The 22,556-nt window shown below is 44.6% G+C and overlaps 1 protein-coding gene across 2 annotated transcripts in view; it reads left to right on the forward strand.

The window, feature by feature from the left end:
- Positions 1 to 22,556, forward strand: part of DOK2 (docking protein 2) — a 59,780-nt gene that overhangs the window by 23,022 nt on the left and 14,202 nt on the right. For both annotated transcript variants that reach the window (XM_040414850.1, XM_040414851.1), the window contains exon 2: positions 13,890 to 14,177. In XM_040414850.1, coding sequence (XP_040270784.1) covers positions 13,890 to 14,177 — 288 coding nt within the window. The remainder of the gene's footprint in view (positions 1 to 13,889; positions 14,178 to 22,556) is intronic.

Here is a 22,556-nt window from a genome sequence, read left to right on the forward strand (position 1 = left end):
GTCAGTACAGAGATCTATCCCATTATCTATTTATCCCCAGGACTGACTGTGACGAGGGGACACCCTCTGTGTCTGGAAGAAAGAAGGTTGTACACAAACATAGAAGAGGATTCTTTACGGTAAGAGCAGTGAGATTATGGAACTCTCTGCCTGAGGAGGTGGTGATGGTGAGTACAATAAAAGAGTTCGAGAGGGGCCTGGATGTATTTCTGGAGTGTAATAATATTACAGGCTATAGCTACTAGAGAGGGGTCATTGATCCAGGGAGTTATTCTGATGCCTGATTGGAGTCGGGAAGGAATTTTTTTCCCCTTAAGTGGGGAAAATTGGCTTCTACCTCTCAGGGGTTATTTTGCCTTCCTCTGGATCAACTTTCAGGATAACAGGCTGAACTGGATGGACAGATGTCTTTTTTCGGCCTTATGTACTATGCTACTATGTTACTAATCATCAGTGTCTGTTGATTACATTGCAAGAGCACTAAAGGCGCAGAGGATTCTGCAGGCCATGAGCATCATCAGAGAAGACTCTGCAGACCACAAGCTTCATCACAGAGTACCCTGCTGGCCATTAGTTAATTATAGAGGACTCTGCAGACCATGTGCTTTATCATAGAGGACCCTGCAGGCCATGAGCTTCATCACAGAGGAACCTGCATGCCATGAACTTCATCACAGAGGACTCTGCAGGCCACGAGCTTCATCATGGCGGACTCTGCAGACGATGGGCTTCATCATGGCGGACTCTGCAGGCCATTAGCTTCATTATGGTGACTCTGCAGACCATGAGCTTCATCATGGAGGATTTTGCAGGTTATGATCTTCATCATGGAGGACTTTGCAGGCCATGATCTTCATCATGGAGGACTCTGCAGGCCATGAGCTTCATTATGGTGGACTCTGAAGGCTATGAACTTCATCAGAGAGGATTCTGCATGCTGTGAACTTCACCATAGAAGACTCTGTCATTCATGAACTTTATTATGGAGGACTCTGCAGGTCATACGCTTCATCATGGAGGACTCTGAAGGCCATGATCTTCACCATATAGGACTCTGCAGGCCATACACTTCATCATAGAGGACTCTGCAGAACATGAGCTTCATCATGGAGGATTTTGCAGGTCATGAGCTTCATCATGGAGGACTCTGTAGGACATAAGCTTCATCATATAGATAGAGAAGTACATGACATGGGAGATTCGTTACTTGCAAGGGAGTCAGTATAATGCAGTAAATGACCAGACTTTCTTAAGCTCAGCAGGGCACATTCAGGGCCTAGAGGAGGCTTTGGGGCAATAGAAAATACTTGTATCCAATACAGTAAGTTCCTCAGACTGTTTAATATGCACTAAGACAAAGTTCAGCTAAGGCCGTCATGGCACCATAACCCAGTGGTTGTTTACCTTACATCTTAGGTTCTCAGCTGCTTGAGTATGACACGCGAGTTAGTAAAACTCAGAACACCACAGCTGTAAAGCATGGTGGATGGTGCAACCCCATAAGGACACAGCAAATTTTGGCCATCAAGATGTAGCAAATTTTTGCCATCAAGATGCAGCATATTTTTTCATTTTTGCCTTTCAGTGGCATAACTTTTTGTTTTTACTGATGATGTTGTGTGGTGTCTTGTTGACTGTCTTTTGGGTGTGTACTGTATATATATATACAAAGCCACAAGGTGTGAACAGCACATCTCTTGCAGAAAGAAAAATGACTGTGGACACAAATTAATGTAAAACCAACTTTGACCCCTGTACAGCACAAAAAAATATATAATATTACAACAGAAATGTTTCATCTTGTTTGTTTGTGGTGCTTGACATATGTCAAATATAATATTTTCTATAGGGACAGATTTGCCCCTTTAAGTGATTTCAGACAAGGGGTGAATGCTAAAATACTCAATACATTATACATGGTGATTAGGTGACAGAGAATAACAAAGATAATCTATAACAGGCGGATTCTTGATATATTAAAACATGACTCAGTGGTTATTAAGCCATTGGAGCCTGTTTGTCCTGTAAAATATTGTGATTATTTTAGTTTGTCATGGGGACAATAAACACTTTTTTTTTTTTATCTTTATTAAATACTTTTGGTGAAAAATTTTCAGATAATGAGTAAGACCGTTTTTTTTTTTCGTTTGCGGGCCGCTTTTTGCGTTCCGTATACGGTCCGTATACGGAATCATTCATTTGAATGGTTCCGCAAAAAAAAACGGAATGTACTCCGTATGCATTCCGTTTCCGTATTTCCGTTCCGTTGAAAGATAGAACATGTCCTATTATTGCCCGCAAATCACGTTCCATGGTTCCATTCAAGTCAATGGGTCCGCAAAAAAAAAACCGAACACATACGGAAATGCATCCGTATGTCTTCCGTAGCCATTCCATTTTGGCGGAACCATCTATTGAAAATTTTATGCCCAGCCCAATTTTTTCTATGTAATTACTGTATACTGTATATGCCATATGAAAAAATGGAATGTAAAAACGGAACAGAAAGGGAAACACAACGGAAGCAAAAAAACGGAACAACGTATCCATGAAAAACGGACCGCAAAACACTGAAAAAGCCATACGGTCATGTTAAAGAGGTCTAACTAGTGCTGCCTTCAGAAGCACTGTGGTCACACTGATGGTGTGACTGGGTGTGGATGATTCCATGTATCACCGATATACCGTCTGACTTTATACATCACCATTTTGTTATAGTAATGTTTTGCAATTTCTCCTAATGTCTGATAATGTAGTAATATATGTATCATCCTTGTTTTTCTTTTATACACTGCTCAAAAAAATAAAGGGAACACAAAAATAACACATCCTAGATCTGAATTAATTAAATATTTTTCTGAAATACTTTGTTCTTTACATAGTTGAATGTGCTGACAACAAAATCACACAAAAAAAAAAAATGGAAATCAAATTTTTCAAACCATGGAGGTCTGGATTTGGAGTCACACTCAAAATTAAAGTGGAAAAACACACTACAGGCTGATCCAACTTTGATGTAATGTCCTTAAAACAAGTCAAAATGAGGCTCAGTAGTGTGTGTGGCCTCCACGTGCCTGTATGACCTCCCTACAATGCCTGTGCATGCTCCTGATGAGGTGGCGGACGGTCTCCTGAGGGATCTCCTCCCAGACCTGGACTAAAGCATCTGCCAACTCCTGGACAGTCTGTGGTGCAACGTGACGTTGGTGGATAGAGCGAGACATGATGTCCCAGATGTGCTCAATTGGATTCAGGTCTGGGGAACGGGCGGGCCAGTCCATAGCATCAATGCCTTCGTCTGGACACACTTCAGCCACATGAGGTTTAGCATTGTCTTGCATTAGGAGGAACCCAGGGCCAACCGCACCAGCATATGGTCTCACAAGGGGTCTGAGGATCTCATCTCGGTACCTAATGGCAGTCAGGCTACCTCTGTCGAGCACATGGAGGGCTGTGCGGCCCTCCAAAGAAATGCCACCACACACCATTACTGACCCAATGCCAAACCGGTCATGCTGGAGGATGTTGCAGGCAGCAGAACGTTCTCCACGGCGTCTCCAGACTCTGTCACGTCTGTCACATGTGCTCAGTGTGAACCTGCTTTCATCTGTGAAGAGCACAGGGAGCCAGTGGCGAATTTGCCAATCTTGGTGTTCTCTGGCAAATGCCAAACGTCCTGCACGGTGTTGGGCTGTAAGCACAACCCCCACCTGTGGACGTCGGGCCCTCATATCACCCTCATGGAGTCTGTTTCTGACCGTTTGAGCAGACACATGCACATTTGTGGCCTGCTGGAGGTTATTTTGCAGGGCACTGGCAGTGCTCTTCCTGTTCCTCCTTGCACAAAGGCGGAGGTAGCGGTCCTGCTGCTGGGTTGTTGCCCTCCTACGGCCTCCTCCACGTCTCCTGATGTACTGGCCTGTCTCCTGGTAGCTCCTCCATGCTCTGGACACTACGCTGACAGACACAGCAAACCTTCTTGCCACAGCTCGCATTGATGTGCCTTCCTGGATAAGCTGCACTACCTGAGCCACTTGTGTGGGTTGTAGACTCCGTCTCATGCTACCACTAGAGTGAAAGCACCGCCAGCATTCAAAAGTGACCAAAACATCAGCCAGGAAGCATAGGAACTGAGAAGTGGTCTGTGGTCACCACCTGCAGAACCACTCCTTTATTGGGGGTGTCTTGCTAATTGCCTATAATTTCCACCTGTTGTCTATTCCATTTGCACAACAGCATGTGAAATTGATTGTCACTCAGTGTTGCTTCCTAAGTGGACAGTTTGATTTCACAGAAGTGTGATTGACTTGGAGTTACATTGTGTTGTTTAAGTGTTCCCTTTATTTTTTTGAGCAGTGTATATTGACCTGTGTCAAGTTCAACATACATACAGTCCTGGCAAAAAATCATATTTAGCATGGCTGGATCTTAACAAGGTTCCAAGTAGAGCTTCAACATGCAACAAGAAGAAATGAGAGTGAGACGAAACCTTTGAGCATTCAATTTAATGAAAACAACGAATAAACTGAAACAGGCTTTTTTTCATCTGATCAAAAGTTTAGGACCACATGCCTTTAAAATGCCAAATCTGTGCAAAGATGTGGATTCATTGTCATTTTCTGTCAGGTAGTCACACGTTGTGATGGCAAAGGCAAAAAAACTCTCCTTTTTTGAACGTGGTCGGGTTGTTGAACTGCATAAGCAGGGTCTCTCACAGCGCGCCATCGCTTCTGAGGTGGGACACAGTAAGACAGTCATTTGGAATTTCTTAAATTCTTAAATGATCCTGAGGGTTATGTAACAAAAAAGTCAAGTGGAAGACCCAAAAAAATTTCATCAGCACTGAGCCGGAGGATCCAATTGGCTGTCCGTCAAGACACTGGACGATCCTCGACCCAAATTAAGGCCCTTACTGGTGCTGACTGCAGCCCCATAACCATCAGACGGCATCTAAAACTGGAGGGCTTCAAAAACAAAAAACGTCTTCAGAGACCTCGTCTCCTTGAACGCCACAGAACTGCTCGTTTGGACTTTGCAAGAGAGCACCAAACATGGGACATTCAAAGGTGGAAGAAAGTTTTATTCTCTGATGAGAGAAAATGTAACCTTGATGGTCCTGATGGTTTCCAACGTTACTGGCATGACAAGCAGATCCCACCTGAGATGTTTTCTACGCGCCACAGTGGAGGGGGCGCCATAGTGGTCTGGGGTGCTTTTTCCTTCAGTGGAACAATGGAGCTTCAGGAAGTGCAGGGGCATCAAACGGCCGCTGGCTATGTCCAGATGTTGCAGAGAGGGCCCTCATCTGTGTGGTAACGACTGGGTTTTTCAACAGGACAAGGCTACAGTACACAATGCCCGCAGGACAAGGGACTTCTTCCAGGAGAATAACATCACTCTTTTGGCCCATCCTGCGTGTTCCCCTGATATAAATCCAATTGAGAACCTTTGGGGATGGATGGCAAGGGAAGTTTACAAAAATGGACAAAAGTTCCAGACAGTAGATGGCCTTCGTGCGGCCGTCTTCACCACTTGGAGAAATGTTCCCACTCACCTCATGGAAACGCTTGCATCAAGCATGCCAAAACAAATTTTTTAAGTGATAAACAATAACAGCGAAGCTACTCATTACTGAGTTCATGTTTGGAAGTTGGATTTCTGTTTTGGGGGGGTTTAGTTTTTTTTTGGAGTTGTGGTCCTAAACTTTTGATCAGCTGAAAAACAGCCTGTTTTAGTTTATTCGTTGTTTTCATTAAATTGAATGCTCAAAAAATGTTTTGTCTCGCTCCCATTTCTTCTTGTTGCATGTTGAAGCTCTACTTGGAACCTTGTTAAGATCCAGCCATGCTAAATAGGATTTTTTGCCATTTTTCAAGTGGTTTTAAACTTTTGATCAGGACTGTATACACTTTGTTTCTTTAATGAGGTTGGGGTTAAATTATATACTATGAAATCAGCGGTTACGTGGCCTGCTTATGGAAATCACATGTGCGTTCCATTGATGCGGTCCATGTATATGGCGGAAGTAAAAGCGATGATCATGTGATCAGGCCCTGTAAATCACATGTGCGTTCCACCGATGCGCTTCATGGGAATGACGGAAGTGAAAGCGCTACTCACGCATGCTCAGTATACTGAGTAATACGCCGAGAAGCACCTGCTGTATCGGGAATCCATGCTGGCTAAGTGCCCACATAATTATGTTTTTAAACTATCTGTTTTTAATCTTGCACATGTGCACTTTATCACTTTATGATTGGCAATTACGATATCATATTAATTCTAGATACACTTATATGTATTTCACTTTTTTACCTTTCTGCACATAATTTTGTTGATTTTGTTGAGCATCTATGTATAATGTCATTTCAATCACCAAACAGCAACGTTTCGGTCTCAGTGAGTGGACCGAAACGTTGCTGTTTGGTGATTGAAATACACTTTATTTGATATATGAATGGGATGTGCCGTGGAATTTTTTCTTATATATATAGGTAAGGCTGGTGCCAGCCTGTATTTGTGGGAGGGGCGTCTGGCTACTTTTTCTCCACGCCTGCGGTCAGCGAAACGCCCGATCATCACGCATTACTTGCCGGTTATCGCGCTCCTTCCTCTTCCTGTCGTATCTGGCTTCCTGTCGTGTCTGCGCACGCGCGCTCCTGAGGTCCGGACTGCCGCACGTCAGCCTACCAGGTAATCGGGGCTCAGCTGGCTCCGCTCTAGCTGAGCCTCACGCCCGGCCTTGATTCCGGCACCCGGTGGTATAGGATGTGGTCGCCGCTCTCCCAACGTAAGCCGCTCGCGCATCTACTCTAAGGTACAGGCGGCGGGGTCTGGGGAGCGGCATCACATCAAAGTTGCCTGCCCTGTGACATGATGGGTCAGTTTGCTTTTCCATTTCTTAAGATGGGACGTGGTGACAGGCCTTCATGGTCACCACTATTAGAAGGCTGGTAAGGGGGGAAGCAGAGCCATATAAGCACTCTGCCCTGCGGCTGGGCTACAGGTGGGGGTTTGAGGGGGTTCTGCGCTCTCATTTGGCCTGGGGGTGCAGAACCCTTTAGATTATTTTTCTGTCCTGCAGTGTATTCACAGGGTACGGTCGCCACAGTCCCAATCTGGGGCATGTGCTGGGGTTGTATTATTTAGGGGGGCACGGATTTTTGTTTATATCCTCTGACAGCTTGCTAGGGTCATCTGCTCATGCGGTTTCAGTTCACCTGATGCAATGTTCCCTCACTGGGGGTTTTCAGCTGTCTACCTCTGTCAGCACATGTGTTTTACAGCGCACTACGGCTTCGCCTTGTTTTCCGTCTTACTTGGGTCCTGTCTCCTGGATCGCCCAGGGTGTCAGTGTCTCCTGGATCGCCCAGGGTGTCAGTGTTCCTGGATCGCCCAGGGTGTCTGTGTCTCCTGGTTCGCCCTGGGTGTCAGTGTCTCCTGGATCGCCTAGGGTGTCTGTGTCTCCTGGATCGCCCAGGGTGTCAGTGTCTCCTGGATCGCCCAGGGTGTCAGTGTCTCCTGGATCGCCCAGGGTGTCAGTGTCTCCTGGATCGCCCAGGGTGTCAGTGTCTCCTGGATCGCCCAGGGTGTCAGTGTCTCCTGGATCGTCCAGGGTGTCTGTGTCTCCTGGATCGCCCAGGGTGTCAGTGTCTCCTGGATCGCCCAGGGTGTCAGTGTCTCCTGGATCGCCCAGGGTGTCTGTGTCTCCTGGTTCGCCCAGGGTGTCAGTGTTCCTGGATCGCCCAGGTTGTCTGTGTCTCCTGGTTCGCCCAGGGTGTCAGGCTCTCCTGAATCACCCAGGGTGGCTATGTGTTCTGGGTCCTTTCCTCTTTTGTTTCTTGCTTTGGTACCTAGTCATCATCTCCAGTTCTGATGTTGTTTTGTTCCTTTCTTAGATTGGGCAGTAATTGTTCTCTTTTCCTACACATCGTTTAGGCAATTTCCGAGGCGCTCCCAGGTAAGTCGGGTTAGAGATGGTTGCTGTGGGGGGGTCAGCCGTCAGATTCGATACTCAGGGTTATCTTTTTCATTAGTTTCAACGTAGCGCTTGGCGTTTTGGTGCCATGCTTCCAAATCCGTTTGTGTCACGCCAGGTAGGCTGTTCATCCGATGGTCACTTTCGCACTCCTCCAGTCTCTCACATTCTTCCCGGTTGCTTTCTCCGCATCCGTCTGTGCCCTTTGCCGTTGCTCTGGTGGCTATAATTCGCCTTTTTGTTCTCAGGTCAAGCATGTCCCACGTGTCCGATATGGATGACAACATCTCCATGCCAGGAACTTCCGTCTCAGGACACAACAGCAGCACATCTTTGAGAAGTTGGACTGTGCCAAAGCTGATTGCCGAGCTTAATCGCAGGGGGATTTGGCATCCCGCGTCCGCCCGCAAGGCTGAATTGTACCGTCTACTGATGACGGCCCCGGGTCCGACAGCTGAGCAGTCCAATTTCAGCTCAATACATCTCGCGCTAGCTCAGATCCAGTCCTCCATCGGTGGTCTTGCTAGCTCGGTCGCAGACATTCAGTCTAGGGTGGCAGTTTTGGAAACCAGGCCAGCGGCCTCGCCGCAATCTCCGGGTTCGGCAGTCACTCCTGCCATTCCTCAGGACGTTGCAGGTAGGCCTTCTGCCACTCCCCAAATTGCACCTTCTCATTTCGTCCCGGAGCATATCAAAAAGGATCTCCTGGCAGGCAAGGACGTGAATCTGGCGTCTATTCTTATTGCCTCCCAGGATATTTCTGAGAACCAGGTCATTAACTGCAGAGAGGTTTCAGTGGTTTTGAAGGCTAAGGATACCCGGCTCAACAGGAAATTATCTATTTCCGAATTTGTTCTGGCCTTCAGCCTTTATAGAGATGTTGTGTGCTCAGCCCAGCCTAGTCGTAGGGAAGAGTTGGACACTTATTTATACCGGATTACGGATTTGGGGCACAAGTACGGCGGCTCGGCATTCTATGACTATCACCGCTCATTTTCTGCCAAAGCCGCTGCTGCCCTAAACCAGTTTCAGTTTGTGTCAAACTAGGCAGATTTGGATATGGAGCTGTTTTGTCGACACTTTGCGGGTCTCAAGGCCCCTCTTTGTGCCATTTGCCAGTCTATTTTCCATTAATCTGAGTGGTGCCCTAACCCGGTGCATTCCCCGCAGTCAGTATCCACGCCAGGTCCCTCCGGGTCCTCTAGGTCAGTGTTTCCCAACCAGTGTGCCTCCAGCTGTTGCAAAACTACAACTCCCAGCATGCCCGCACAGTCAAAGGCTGTCCGGGCATGCTGGGAGTTGTAGTTTTGCAACAGCTGGAGGCACACTGGTTGGGAAACACTGCTCTAGGTCTTCATCTTCCCTGGATAAGCTGGGCAGGCCCATTGTGTACCTCGGTAGTAGCCAGGTATGCAATAATGTCAATGCTAAGGGCTGCGCCTTCAGTGCTTGCCGAGCACTTCACATCTGTTCTCTGTGTTTTCAGGCCCACCCCCGTCCCTCCTGTCCCAGGAAGGCAGCCAAGGATTCCTGCCTAGCCGACATCAATTTGGAATTACTGGCTGCATTTCTGCGGGACCACCCCGACCGACCTTTCGCCACCTTCTTGTTGGAGGGGTTCAGAGAAGGTTTCCATACCGGTCTCATCACGCTTCCTCAGGGCTGCTGGGTAGGCCCCAATTTGCTATCTGCTTCCAGTGACCCAGAGGCGGTGGCTGCCCTCATCCAATCAGAGGTCGACAAACGGTTCATTATTGGTCCATTTCTAGAGTTCCCTTCCAGTCTTGGCGCATCAATCCCATTGGCCTTGTCACAAAGCAATCCTCTAATAAAAAGCGTCTCATCTACGACCTTTCCGCACCTCATATGTCTTCCATCCCCAGTCTCAACTCGCTCATTCCATCTGAGGAATATTCAATGCAATATTCTTCAGTCGATAAGGCTATTCAGTACATTCTGCAAGAAGGTATCGGGGCTTGGTTGGCCAAGGTAGATATCGCCGATGCTTTCAAGTTGCTTCCAATCCATCCGCAGCTTTGGAAGTATTATGGCATCAAGTGGGCGAATAAATTCTACTTTGCCAACCGGCTCACTTTCGGGTCTAAGAGTAGCCCTTGGCTTTTTGAACAACTTGCCAAAGCCCTGCATTGGATTCTCATTCATCACGGCGGTTTATCCATGGTCGTCCACTACTTGGACGACTTTCTTCTCGTTGAGAGGCCCAGGCAGGTTCCATCCATTCCCCACACGCTCCTGGACATATTTTCCCGTCTTCAGGTTCCTGTGGCTGTCGCTAAGACTGAGGGCCCGGCTACCAGCGTCACCTTCCTGGGCATCATCTTAGATACCATTAAGATGGAGGCTAGCCTCCCCAGCGAGAAATTGCTCTGGATCCGCTCGGCCAACTCCCAGGTGGTTCGGTCCCACTCTCTGACCAAGGTGGAGCTGCAATCCTTGCTGGGGATGCTAAACTTCGCTACTAGAATTATGCCTCAGGGCAGGGCCTTTCTTTCCAGGTTGTTACGTCTTCTGCCCTCTGCCCCAGAGCAGGATTCCGTCGTCCATCTGGACAGCCAGGCCATTGCTGACCTAGTCATGTGGAACAGTTTTCTCTCCGACTGGAACGGTATTTCTTTGTTCGTTCCACAATGGGACTCCTCTTCCACCATTGTATTTTCTGACACCGCGGGTTCCACCGGGTTCACCGCCATTTTTAGATCCCACTGGCTGGCTGCCGGATGCCCACCGGAATTAGCCTCAGACTCAGCGGCACTCAAATCCTCTCCCCTTCTGGAACTGTATCCCGTCGTGGCGGCAGCTCAGGTTTGGGGTCACCATTGGTCTAACACCTCTGTGACCTTTGTTACAGATAGTCAGACCCTGGTGGACATTGTCAACAAAGGCAGGGCCCAGTCCTTCAAGATCATGGCTTTGTTGCGTAAATTGGTTTGGCTGTCCCTCCGCCACAACTTTCATATGCGATATGTTCACATTTCAGGCGAGCAGAATAGGGCCGCTGATGCTCTTTCCCGTTTTAATTTTCTTTTTTTTTTCAGGAAATGCCCGACGCGGATCAGTCAGGCACGCCCGTTCCTCGATTCAGCACACTCATTTTGGACTAGATTCCCTCATAGATGAGGCCAAGAATCTGGTTAAGAAATCTCGCAATACGGCAAGGAATTATCAGGCCGGGTTGAGAGCTTTTGATAAATTCACCAAGATCCATCCGAGGGGTCATCATACCGAAACCTCCTATATCATGGCTTTCTTAGCTTATTGTCACTCACAACTGTCTCTTTCACATAATACCATCAAACTTTATTTAGCCGGACTACAACATCACTTCATGCTGTCTAATCCACACAGCAGGTCAATTTTCTCCATTCAGGCTATTAAAGCCACCCTCCGGGGTATTCAAAAGGGGTCCGTGAGCCGTAAGCAACCAGTGTCCAGCGAGTTGTTTAGAGAACTCTCCTTGTCCTTAGATGGTAATCCTTTTGGGCCCTCCACTAGCCTGATCCTGAAAGCTGCCATGTACCTCAGTTTTTACGGGTTCCTTAGGCCCGGGGAAGTTTTAGCCGGCCCAAATCGTCAAGGTTACCCTTTGAAGCAACATTTGTCATGGGGCATTGGCCATTATACCCTCCTACTACCTTCCACCAAAACTAATCAGACCGGTTCCCCCACAGAGGTCAAATTCTACCCGACTTCGAAGAATTGGTGCCCGGTTCAGGTGCTTCATCAATTACTGTCACATATTCAAGCTTCGCGGCCAGACAGCCCGTTCCTGCCACACGCAGGCAAACTTCTTAACACATCGCATTTCATTTCCTACATCCGTGCTCTCGCCCAGGGCCTAGGTTATGACCCCAAGGTAATTTCGGGGCATTCATTCCGTTTGGGGGGGGGGGGGCTTCAGCAGCATCCCGGCATCAGGTGCCAGCTCATGTCATTCGGTCCATGGGTCGATGGCGGTCCTCCTGTTTCACCAGATATATACCCAATCCTCAATTAGAGATATCTCGAGCCTTTTGTTCCTTGGCTTTGTAATCATTCACAATAAAGTGTTGCACCTAACTGTTGTTTTTGCCCCCTTTTTCTTGGTGTACCCGTGCCCGTGGCTCCCGGCACAATTCAGCCACTATGTTCAGGGCAGGGTTCTCTGCGTACGCCGACTACATTCCTAGCCCTGACCATAAATAGGTAAGGCTGGTGCCAGCCTGTATTTGTGGGAGGGGCGTCTGGCTACTTATTCTCCATGCCTGCGGTCAGCCAGACGCCCGATCATCACGCCCCTCCCTCCCGCCCTTCTTTCCAGATTCTCTTGGGTATGCCCCCTTTTTCTTGGTGTACCCGCGCCCGTGGCTCCCTCCACAATTCAGCCACTATGTTCAGGGCAGGGTTCTTTGCGTACGCCGACTACATTCCTAGCCCTGACCATAAATATATATATATATACAGTACAGACCAAAAGTTTGGACACACCTTCTCATTCAAAGAGTTTTCTTTATTTTCATGACTATGAAGGCATCAAAACTATGAATTAACACATGTGGAATTATATACATAACAAACAAGTGTGAAACAACTGAAAATATGTCATATTCTAGGTTCTTCAAAGTAGCCACCTTTTGCTTTGATTACTGCTTTGCACACTCTTGGCATTCTCTTGATGAGCTTCAAGAGGTAGTCACCTGAAATGGTCTTCCAACAGTCTTGAAGGAGTTCCCAGAGATGCTTAGCACTTGTTGGCCCTTTTGCCTTCACTCTGCGGTCCAGCTCACACCAAACCATCTCGATGGGGTGCTGCGCCAGATGACCTGGCCTCCACAGTCACCGGACCTGAACCCAATCACTCTCCTTCATGGTCAAATAGCCCTTACTTTCAAAGTTTTCCCAATTTTTCGGCTGACTGACTGACCTTCATTTCTTAAAGTAATGATGGCCACTCGTTTTTCTTTACTTAGCTGCTTTTTTCTTGCCATAATACAAATTCTAACAGTCTATTCAGTAGGACTATCAACTGTGTATCCACCTGACTTCTCCTCAACGCAAATGATGGTCCCAACCCCATTTATAAGGCAAGAAATACCACTTATTAAACCTGACAGGGCACACCTGTGAAGTGAAAACCATTTCAGGGGACTACCTCTTGAAGCTCATCAAGAGAATGCCAAGAGTGTGCAAAGCAAAAGGTGGCTACTACTACTGAAGAACCTAGAATATGACATATTTTCAGTTGTTTCACACTTGTTTGTTATGTATATAATTCCACATGTGTTAATTCATAGTTTTGATGCCTTCAGTGTGAATCTACAATTTTCATAGTCATGAAGAAAACTCTTTGAATGAGAAGGTGTGTCCAAACTTTTGGTCTGTACTGTATATATGCACAAAAATGAAATGCCGCCATTATTTTGTTTGTAAGGAAGTTTTCTTGTCATTCTGAGAACCTTTAATTATGTTTTACATTTACTTTACAGGTTACAATGATCTAATATGTCAAATTATATTAATGCGTTTTTTTTATTTGATTGAACAAACTTCATTTTTTTTACTTTTCAATGCGCTTTTGTATTATAAGTATAATGCATTGCAAAAACATAGGCGCCTGTGAAGGCATACGTAACAACAATTTACATAGGAAAGAGCTGGGGGCCTGTATAGGCTCAGGGCTCTTCCTTAAAGGGGCTTTACAATATTTTTTAAAACTGGCAAACAAAATAATACATTTCTCACTTCTGAATGTCCCACTGCTCCCATGCTGCTGCTGTGATCCTGCCTGGATCTTGTTTTTATGTGTGCCACTTTGCTTAAAATAGGCACGGGTAGGTGCCAACATGCCATGAATCAAGGTACGTCGTATAGTCGCCATGTTGAGTAGTTGTTTTTTTTTCTTTTTTTTTCACAGAAGTGGAAGAAGGTATGGGCACTGTTGTATGAAGCCACGTCCTCCGGCCTGGCACGCTTGGAGATGTACGAGGGCTCTCTGCCTCCTGAAACAGGGCGGAAGCAGGAGTGCTGGAAACTGCTACAACTCAGCGAATGCGTGAGTTTATCAGATCGATGTGGAGAGAGCTGCCCAAAAGACACCCGGGCATTCAGCATTGAGACAGCACAGCGGGTGTACCTGATTGCCAGCGAGATCCCTGAACAGCCAAACTGGGTGAGAATGCTCTGCAGTCTGGCATTTCCACAGGTGAGTGACAAACGCGGAGGTCAGAAGGGGAGGAATGTGGCAGTGTATGTCTGAGGCAGTCCTAGGTCCTAGCAGCAAATCATGCCCAGTATGGAGTCATGCCCACAACACCGCACATACTTACCAATACTTTTGGGGTGTTTGAGACCCACCCCTGCTCAAACCTGCTCGGGGTGGCCCACTTCTGGACAGGGTTTACATAAACTCCACCGCTTTCGAGCCGAGGCCGAACTTCCCAGGATGATCTCTAAAAACTCAGGACAATCAGGGGACTGTTGGCAACTATGACTTTTTACCTATGTCAGGGTATATTTACATACACCTGTTTTGTGGCTTTTTTACCCCACAATTTGCACAAAATCACAGCAAAAAGAAACCGGACACAAAACCCTAGATACACAGAAAAAGTAAGAATTTTACACAGTGCTCAAATTAAGTGTGGATAAATAACCTATATAAAATATACACTGTGAATATACTGCCCTTGACCCGTGTAGTGTCTGGTGGACTTACTTGCACGTGCTCCTCGGTCCTTCATCCTCGGTCTGGATGACCAGGCAACAGATATACATATGTAGCGACCTGGAGGTGAGACGAGGAGGTAGGGAGTGGTAGTTGTGGCCTTGACGGTGGTGGTAGTACTCACAGATCACAATAACAATATCTCCCTCTGGCATTCCCTGGGGCCATGTAGTGAGTGTAGGGTGCACCTTTTCTTCCATCTGGGAACACCCTGGTATTCTGTCACCAGGATTAACGATATGTAGATATTTACAGTCAGGTCCATAAATATTGGGACATGGACACAATTGTAAAATCTTTGGCTCTATATGGATTTGAAATGAAACGAACAAGATGTGCTTTAACTGCAGACTGTCAGCTTTAATTTGAGGGTATTTACATCCAAATCAGGTGAACGGTGTAGGAATTACAACAGTTTGCATATGTGCCTCCCACTTGTTAAGGAACCAAAAGTAATGGGACAATTGGCTTCTCAGCTGTTTCATGGCCAGGTGTGTGTTATTCCCTCATTATCCTAATTACAATGAGCAGATAAAAGGTCCAGAGTTCATTTCAAGTGTGCTATTTGCTTTTGGAATTTGTTGCTGTCAACTCTCAAGATGAGATCCAAAGAGCTGTCACTATCAGTGAAGCAAGCCATCATTAGGCTGAAAAAACAAACCCATCAGAGAGATAGCAAAAACATTGAGCGTGGCCAAAACACTTGTTTGGAACATTCTTAAAAAGAAGGAACGCACCGGTGAGCTCAGCAACACCAAAAGACCCGGAGGACCACGGAAAACAACTGTGGTGGATGACCGAAGAATTATTTCCCCGGGGAAGAAAACGCCCTTCACAACAGTTGGCCAGATCGAGAACACTCTCCAGGAGGTAGGTGTATGTGTGTCAACAATCAAGAGAAGACTTCACCAGGGTGAATACAGAGGGTTCACCACAAGATGTAAACCATTGGTGAGCCTCAAAAACAGGAAGGCCAGATTAGAGTTTGCCAAACGACATCTAAAAAAGCCTTCACAGTTTTGGAACAACATCCTATGGACAGATGAGACTGAGATCAACTTGTACCAGAGACATGGGAAGAGAAGAGTATGGAGATGGAAAGGAACTGCTCAGGATCCTAAGCATACCACCTCTTCAGTGAAGCATGGTGGTGGCAGTGTCATTGCGTGGGCATGTATGGCTGCCAATGGAACTGGTTCTCTTGTATTTATTAATGATGTGACTGCTGACAAAAGCAGCAGGATGAATTCTGAAGTGTTTCGGGCAATATTATCTGCTCATATTCAGCCAAATGCTTCATAACTCATTGGACGGCACTTCACAGTGCAGATGGACAATGACCCAAAGCATACTGCAAAAGCAACCAAAGAGTTTTTTTAAGGGAAAGAAGTGGAATGTTATACAATGGCCAAGTCAATCCCCTGACCTGAATCTAATTGAGCATGCATTTCACTTTCTGAAGACAAAACTGAAGGGAAAATGCCCCAAGAACAAGCAGGAACTGAAGACAGTTGCAGTAGAGGCCTGGCAGAGCATCACCAGGGATGAAACCCAGCGTCTGGTGATGTCTATGCGTTCCAGACTTCAGGCTGTAATTGACTGCAAAGGATTTGCAACCAAGTATGAAAAAGTAAAAGTTTGGTTTATGATTATTATTCTGTCCCATTACTTTTGGTCCCTTAACAAGTGGGAGGCACATATGCAAACTGTTGTAATTCCTACACCGTTCACCTGATTTGGATGTAAATACCCTCAAATTAAAGCTAACAGTCTGGAGTTGAAGCACATCTTGTTTGTTGTATTTCAAATCCATTGTGGTGGTGTATAGAGCCAAAATTGTTATAATTGTGTCGACGTCCCAATATTTATGGACCTGACTGTATATGTGCCCATTAGTCTTCATGCAGTGTTTACAATGATCCCACTGTTTATGCTCTGTGTGCCTTATATTCTTATAAAAAGCGATCTTATTCATATGTAAATCACCTCTGTCAGGAGCCTAAGGGGTTGTCCTACGATCTCCGGGAGCCCAGCCGCGCACATCGATCCGGAGCCCAGCACCGCCTACTACTTAATTTATTCACTGCACTATACTGACGTCATGTAATCTCTGCTCCGTAGTATTTTCTTATATCCCTTTCCTGTTTTATAGAGTTCAACCACCTTTTCCCGCAGATCCTTTGACACTTTTGCTTTCCCCATGACTTAGAATCCAAACATCAGTGCAGCACTGGATGAAAGATGCAAGGGTCTGTCAGGAGTCAAGAAATAGGAGTATACCGAACTGGGGGGACTGATGGGTGTTGATAACACCTCAATCTCGCCTATTCTTGGAAAACCCCTATTCAGCGCCAATAGTGGTAGGTCAGTGTGGAGATATTTTTGGGTAAAGTGGGTTTCAAATATAATAAAAGTTCTAAAAAGTGTAATAAAATGTGTATAAATATATAGATAAATAATATAATAAAATAATGATATTTCAAATATATATATATATATATATATATATATGTAAAGGGAATGGTAGGAACAATTCAGAACTGGATGAGCATACGTACACTACATTAGGTCTCAAGTGCCTAAGAGACCGTTTTCTGTAGTGTCATACACGTCCAAGTGTGGCATAATGGGGCGAATGAGTTGTAACAAATAAGTAAAATCTGTTTAAAAGGATACAAGTAAATATGATAAAAATACTGAAGTATCGTATACTTATTTACTCACATCACGAGGGGGGTGGTTTACTAGGATAAGCATAATACACCTGTAAACCAAACACCCCCCCAGCCTGGATCGCTTCTAGAATCTTAACAAGATGAAGGCAGCCAATCACACCGGTGCTTCTGTTCACTTGTCTTTATTGGAATATATGTATAAATCCGGCTCATCGCGTTTCGGGACAGGCACGTCCCTTCATCCGGAGCAATATTTCATTTGTGTGGAATGGCAGAGTATTTATACCCTTTGTCTGTAGTTAAAAATGGCGCCAAATTAACAAAACATTTTATTATGAACTTTTATTATATTTGAAACCCACTTTACCCAAAAATATCTCCACACTGACCTACCACTATTGGCGCTGAATAGGGGTTTTCCAAGAATAGGCGAGATTGAGGTGTTATCAACACCCATCAGTCCCCCCAGTTCGGTATACTCCCATATCTTATACAGGCAGACACTCTAGTCGGCCTGACAAACCCCGAGCAGCCTTTAGCCTTTACCACTCCGTTTCTTCCACTCCACTCCTACAAACCCTTGGCGCTTCAAGTTTTTCAGATCCAGTGGAATCCTTTCCACCAGATCTTTCTGACCCTCAAACTCTCTCTCTCCCTTTATACCCCATAGGAGTCAAGAAAGTCATTGACCTTTTATACACACCCACTAATTACAAGCAAACAGATCACAGGTGAAGATAGTTACCTTTAACCCCTTAGGGACCGGGCTCATTTTCACCTTAAGGACCAGGCCATTTTTTGCAAATCTGACCAGTGTCACTTTAAGTGGTGATAACTTTAAAACGCTTTGACTTATCCAGGCCATTCTGAGATTGTTTTTTCGTCACATATTGTACTTCATGACACTGGTAAAATGGAGTCAAAAGAAATCATTTTTATTTATAAAAAAAATACCAAATTTGCCCAAAATTTGGAAAAATTTGCAAATTTCCAAGTTTAAAATTCTCTACTTCTATAATACATGGTAATACCTACAAAAATAGTTATTACTTTACATTCCCCATATGTCTACTTCATGTTTGGATCATTTTGGGAATGACATTTTATTTTTTGTGGATGTTACAAGGCTTAGAAGTTTAGAAGCAAATCTTGAAATTTTTCTGAAATTTTCAAAAACCCACTTTTCAAGGACCAGTTCAGATCTGAAGTCACTTTGTGAGGCTTACATAATAGAAACCACCCAAAAATTACCCCATTCTAGAAACTACACCCTCAAGGTATTCAAAACTGATTTTACAAACTTTGTTAACCCTTTAGGTGTTCCACAAGAATTAATGGAAAATAGAGATACAATTTCAAAATTTTACTTTTTTGGCAGATTTTCCATTTTAATATTTTTTTTTTCAGTTACAAAGCAAGGGTTAACAGCCAAACAAAACTCAATATTTATGGCTCTGATTCTGTAGTTTACAGAAGCACCCCATATGTGGTCGTAAACCGCTGTACGGGCACACGGCAGGGCGCAGAAGGAAAGGAATGCCATACGGTTTTTGGAAGGCAGTTTTTGCTGGACTGTTTTTTTTTGACACCATGTCCCATCTAAAGCCCCCCTGATGCACCCCTAGAGTAGAAACTCCAAAAAAGTGACCCCATTCTAGAAACTACACCCCTCAAGGTATCCAAAATTGGTTTTACAAATTTTGTTAACCCTTTAGGTGTTCCACAAGAATTAATAGAAAATAGAGATACAATTTCAAAATGTAACTTTTTTGGCAGATTTTCCATTTTAATATTTTTTTTCCAGTTACAAAGCAAGGGTTAACATCCAAACAAAACTCAATATTTATGGCTCTGATTCTGTAGTTTACAGAAACACCCCATATGTGGTCGTAAACCGCTGTACGGGCACACGGCAGGGCGCAGAAGGAAAGGAATGCCATACGGTTTTTGGAAGGCAGATTTTGCTGGACTGTTTTTTTGACACCATGTCCCATTTGAAGCCCACCTGATGCACCTCTAGAGTAGAAACTCCAAAGAAAGTGACCCCATTTTAGAAACTAAGGGATAGGGTGGCAGTTTTGTTTGTACTATTTTAGGGTACCAATGATTTTTGGTTGCTCTATATTACACTTTTTGTGAGGCAAGGTAACAAGAAATAGCTGTTTTGGCACCGTTTTTATTTTTGGTCATCTACAAAATTCATCTGACAGGTTAGATCATGTGGTATTTTTATTTTTATATATTTTATTTTTATTTTTTACGGTATTCACCTGAGGGGTTAGGTCATGTAATATTTTTATAGAGCAAGTTATTATTGACGCGGCAATACCTAATATGTATACTTTTTTTTTATTTATGTAAGTTTTACACAATGATTTCATTTTTGAAACAAAAGAAATCATGTTTTAGTGTCTCCATATTCTGAAAGCCAATTATCTTAGGTAGGGTCTCATTTTTTGCGGGATGAGATTTTGCGGGATGACAGTTTGATTGGCACTATTTTGGGGTGGATATGACTTTTTGATCACTTGCTATTACACTTTTTGTGATGTAAGGTGACAAAAAATGGCTTATTTAGCACAGTTTTTATTTTTTATTTTTTACGGTGTTCATCTGAGGGGTTAGGTCATGTGATATTTTTATAGAGCCGGTCGATACGGATGCGGCGATACCTAATATGTATACTTTTTTTTTTATTTATGTAAGTTTTACACAATAACAGCTTTTTTTTTTTTTTTTTTTTAATGATGTTTTAGTGTCTCCATATTCTAAGCCATATTTTTTTCTTTTTTTGGGCGATTGTCTCAGATAGGGGCTCATTTTTTCTGGGATGAGGTGACGGTTAGATTGGTACTATTTTGGTGGGCATACGCTTTTTTGATCGCTTGCTGTTGTACTTTTTGTGATGTAAGGTGACAAAAATGGCATTTTTTTGGCATTCTTTTTTTTTTTTTTTTACTGTGTTCACCTGGAGGGTTAAGTCATGTGATTTTTTTTTTTGAGCTGATTTTTATTTCACTTTAACACAGTAATTGCATTTTTGAAACAAAAAAAAATGATGTTTTAGAGTCTCCATGTTATGAGAGCTATACACCGCGTGCAGAATTATTAGGCAAATGAGTATTTTGACCACATCATCCTCTTTATGCATGTTGTCTTACTCCAAGCTGTATAGGCTCGAAAGCCTACTACCAATTAAGCATATTAGGTGATGTGCCTCTCTGTAATGAGAAGGGGTGTCGTCTAATGACATCAACACCCTATATTAGGTGTGCATAATTATTAGGCAACTTCCTTTCCTTTGGCAAAATGGGTCAAAAGAAGGACTTGACAGGCTCAGAAAAGTCAAAAATAGTGAGATATCTTGCAGAGGGATGCAGCACTCTTAAAATTGCAAAGCTTCTGAAGCGTGATCATCGAACAATCAAGCGTTTCATTCAAAATAGTCAACAGGGTCGCAAGAAGCGTGTGGAAAAACCAAGGCGCAAAATAACTGCCCATGAACTGAGAAAAGTCAAGCGTGCAGCTGCCAAGATGCCACTTGCCACCAGTTTGGCCATATTTCAGAGCTGTAACATCACTGGAGTGCCCAAAAGCACAAGGTGTGCAATACTCAGAGACATGGCCAAGGTAAGAAAGGCTGAAAGACGATCACCACTGAACAAGACACACAAGCTGAAACGTCAAGACTGGGCCAAGAAATATCTCAAGACTGATTCTTCTAAGGTTTTATGGACTGATGAAATGAGAGTGAGTCTTGATGGGCCAGATGGATGGGCCCGTGGCTGGATTGGTAAAGGGCAGAGAGCTCCAGTCCGACTCAGACGCCACCAAGGTGGAGGTGGAGTACTGGTTTGGGCTGGTATCATCAAAGATGAGCTTGTGGGGCCTTTTTCAGGTTGAGGATGGAGTCAAGCTCAACTCCCAGTCCTACTGCCAGTTTCTGGAAGACACCTTCTTCAAGCAGTGGTACAGGAAGAAGTCTGCATCCTTCAAGAAAAACATGATTTTCATGCAGGACAATGCTCCATCACACGCGTCCAAGTACTCCACAGCGTGGCTGGCAAGAAAGGGTATAAAAGAAGAAAATCTAATGACATGGCCTCCTTGTTCACCTGATCTGAACCCCATTGAGAACCTGTGGTCCATCATCAAATGTGAGATTTACAAGGAGGGAAAACAGTACACCTCTCTGAACAGTGTCTGGGAGGCTGTGGTTGCTGCTGCACGCAATGTTGATGGTGAACAGATCAAAACACTGACAGAATCCATGGATGGCAGGCTTTTGAGTGTCCTTGCAAAGAAAGGTGGCTATATTGGTCACTGATTTGTTTTTGTTTTGTTTTTGAATGTCAGAAATGTATATTTGTGAATGTTGAGATGTTATATTGGTTTCACTGGTAAAAATAAATAATTGAAATGGGTATATATTTGTTTTTTGTTAAGTTGCCTAATAATTATGCACAGTAATAGTCACCTGCACACACAGATATCCCCCTAAAATAGTTAAAACTAAAAACAAACTAAAAACTACTTTCAAAAATATTCAGCTTTGATATTAATGAGTTTTTTGGGTTCATTGAGAACATGGTTGTTGTTCAATAATAAAATTAATCCTCAAAAATACAACTTGCCTAATAATTCTGCACTCCCTGTATATAGTTTTTTTATTTTTTGGGCGATTGTCTTAACCACCTCCGGACCGCCTAACGCAGGATCGCGTTCCGGAGGTGGCAGCCCTGCGCAGAGTCACGCATATATGCGTCATCTCGCGATGGGCGAGATTTCCTGTGAACGCGCGCACAGAGGCGCGCGCGCTCACAGGAACGGAAGGTAAGAGAGTTGATCTCCAGCCTGCCAGCGGCGATCGTTCGCTGGCAGGCTGGAGATGTGTTTTTTTTAACCCCTAACAGGTATATTAGACGCTGTTTTGATAACAGCGTCTAATATACCTGCTACCTGGTCCTCTGGTGGTCCCCTTTGTTTGGATCGACCACCAGAGGACACAGGTAGCTCAGTAAAGTCCCACCAAGCACCACTACACTACACTACACCCCCCCCCCCGTCACTTATTAACCCCTTATTAGCCCCTGATCACCCCTGATCACCCCATATAGACTCCCTGATCACCCCCCTGTCATTGATCACCCCCCTGTCATTGATTACCCCCCTGTAAAGCTCC

The sequence above is a fragment of the Bufo bufo genome, chromosome 1, assembly GCF_905171765.1.
Source record: "Bufo bufo chromosome 1, aBufBuf1.1, whole genome shotgun sequence".
NCBI classification, from domain to species: Eukaryota; Metazoa; Chordata; class Amphibia; order Anura; family Bufonidae; genus Bufo; species Bufo bufo.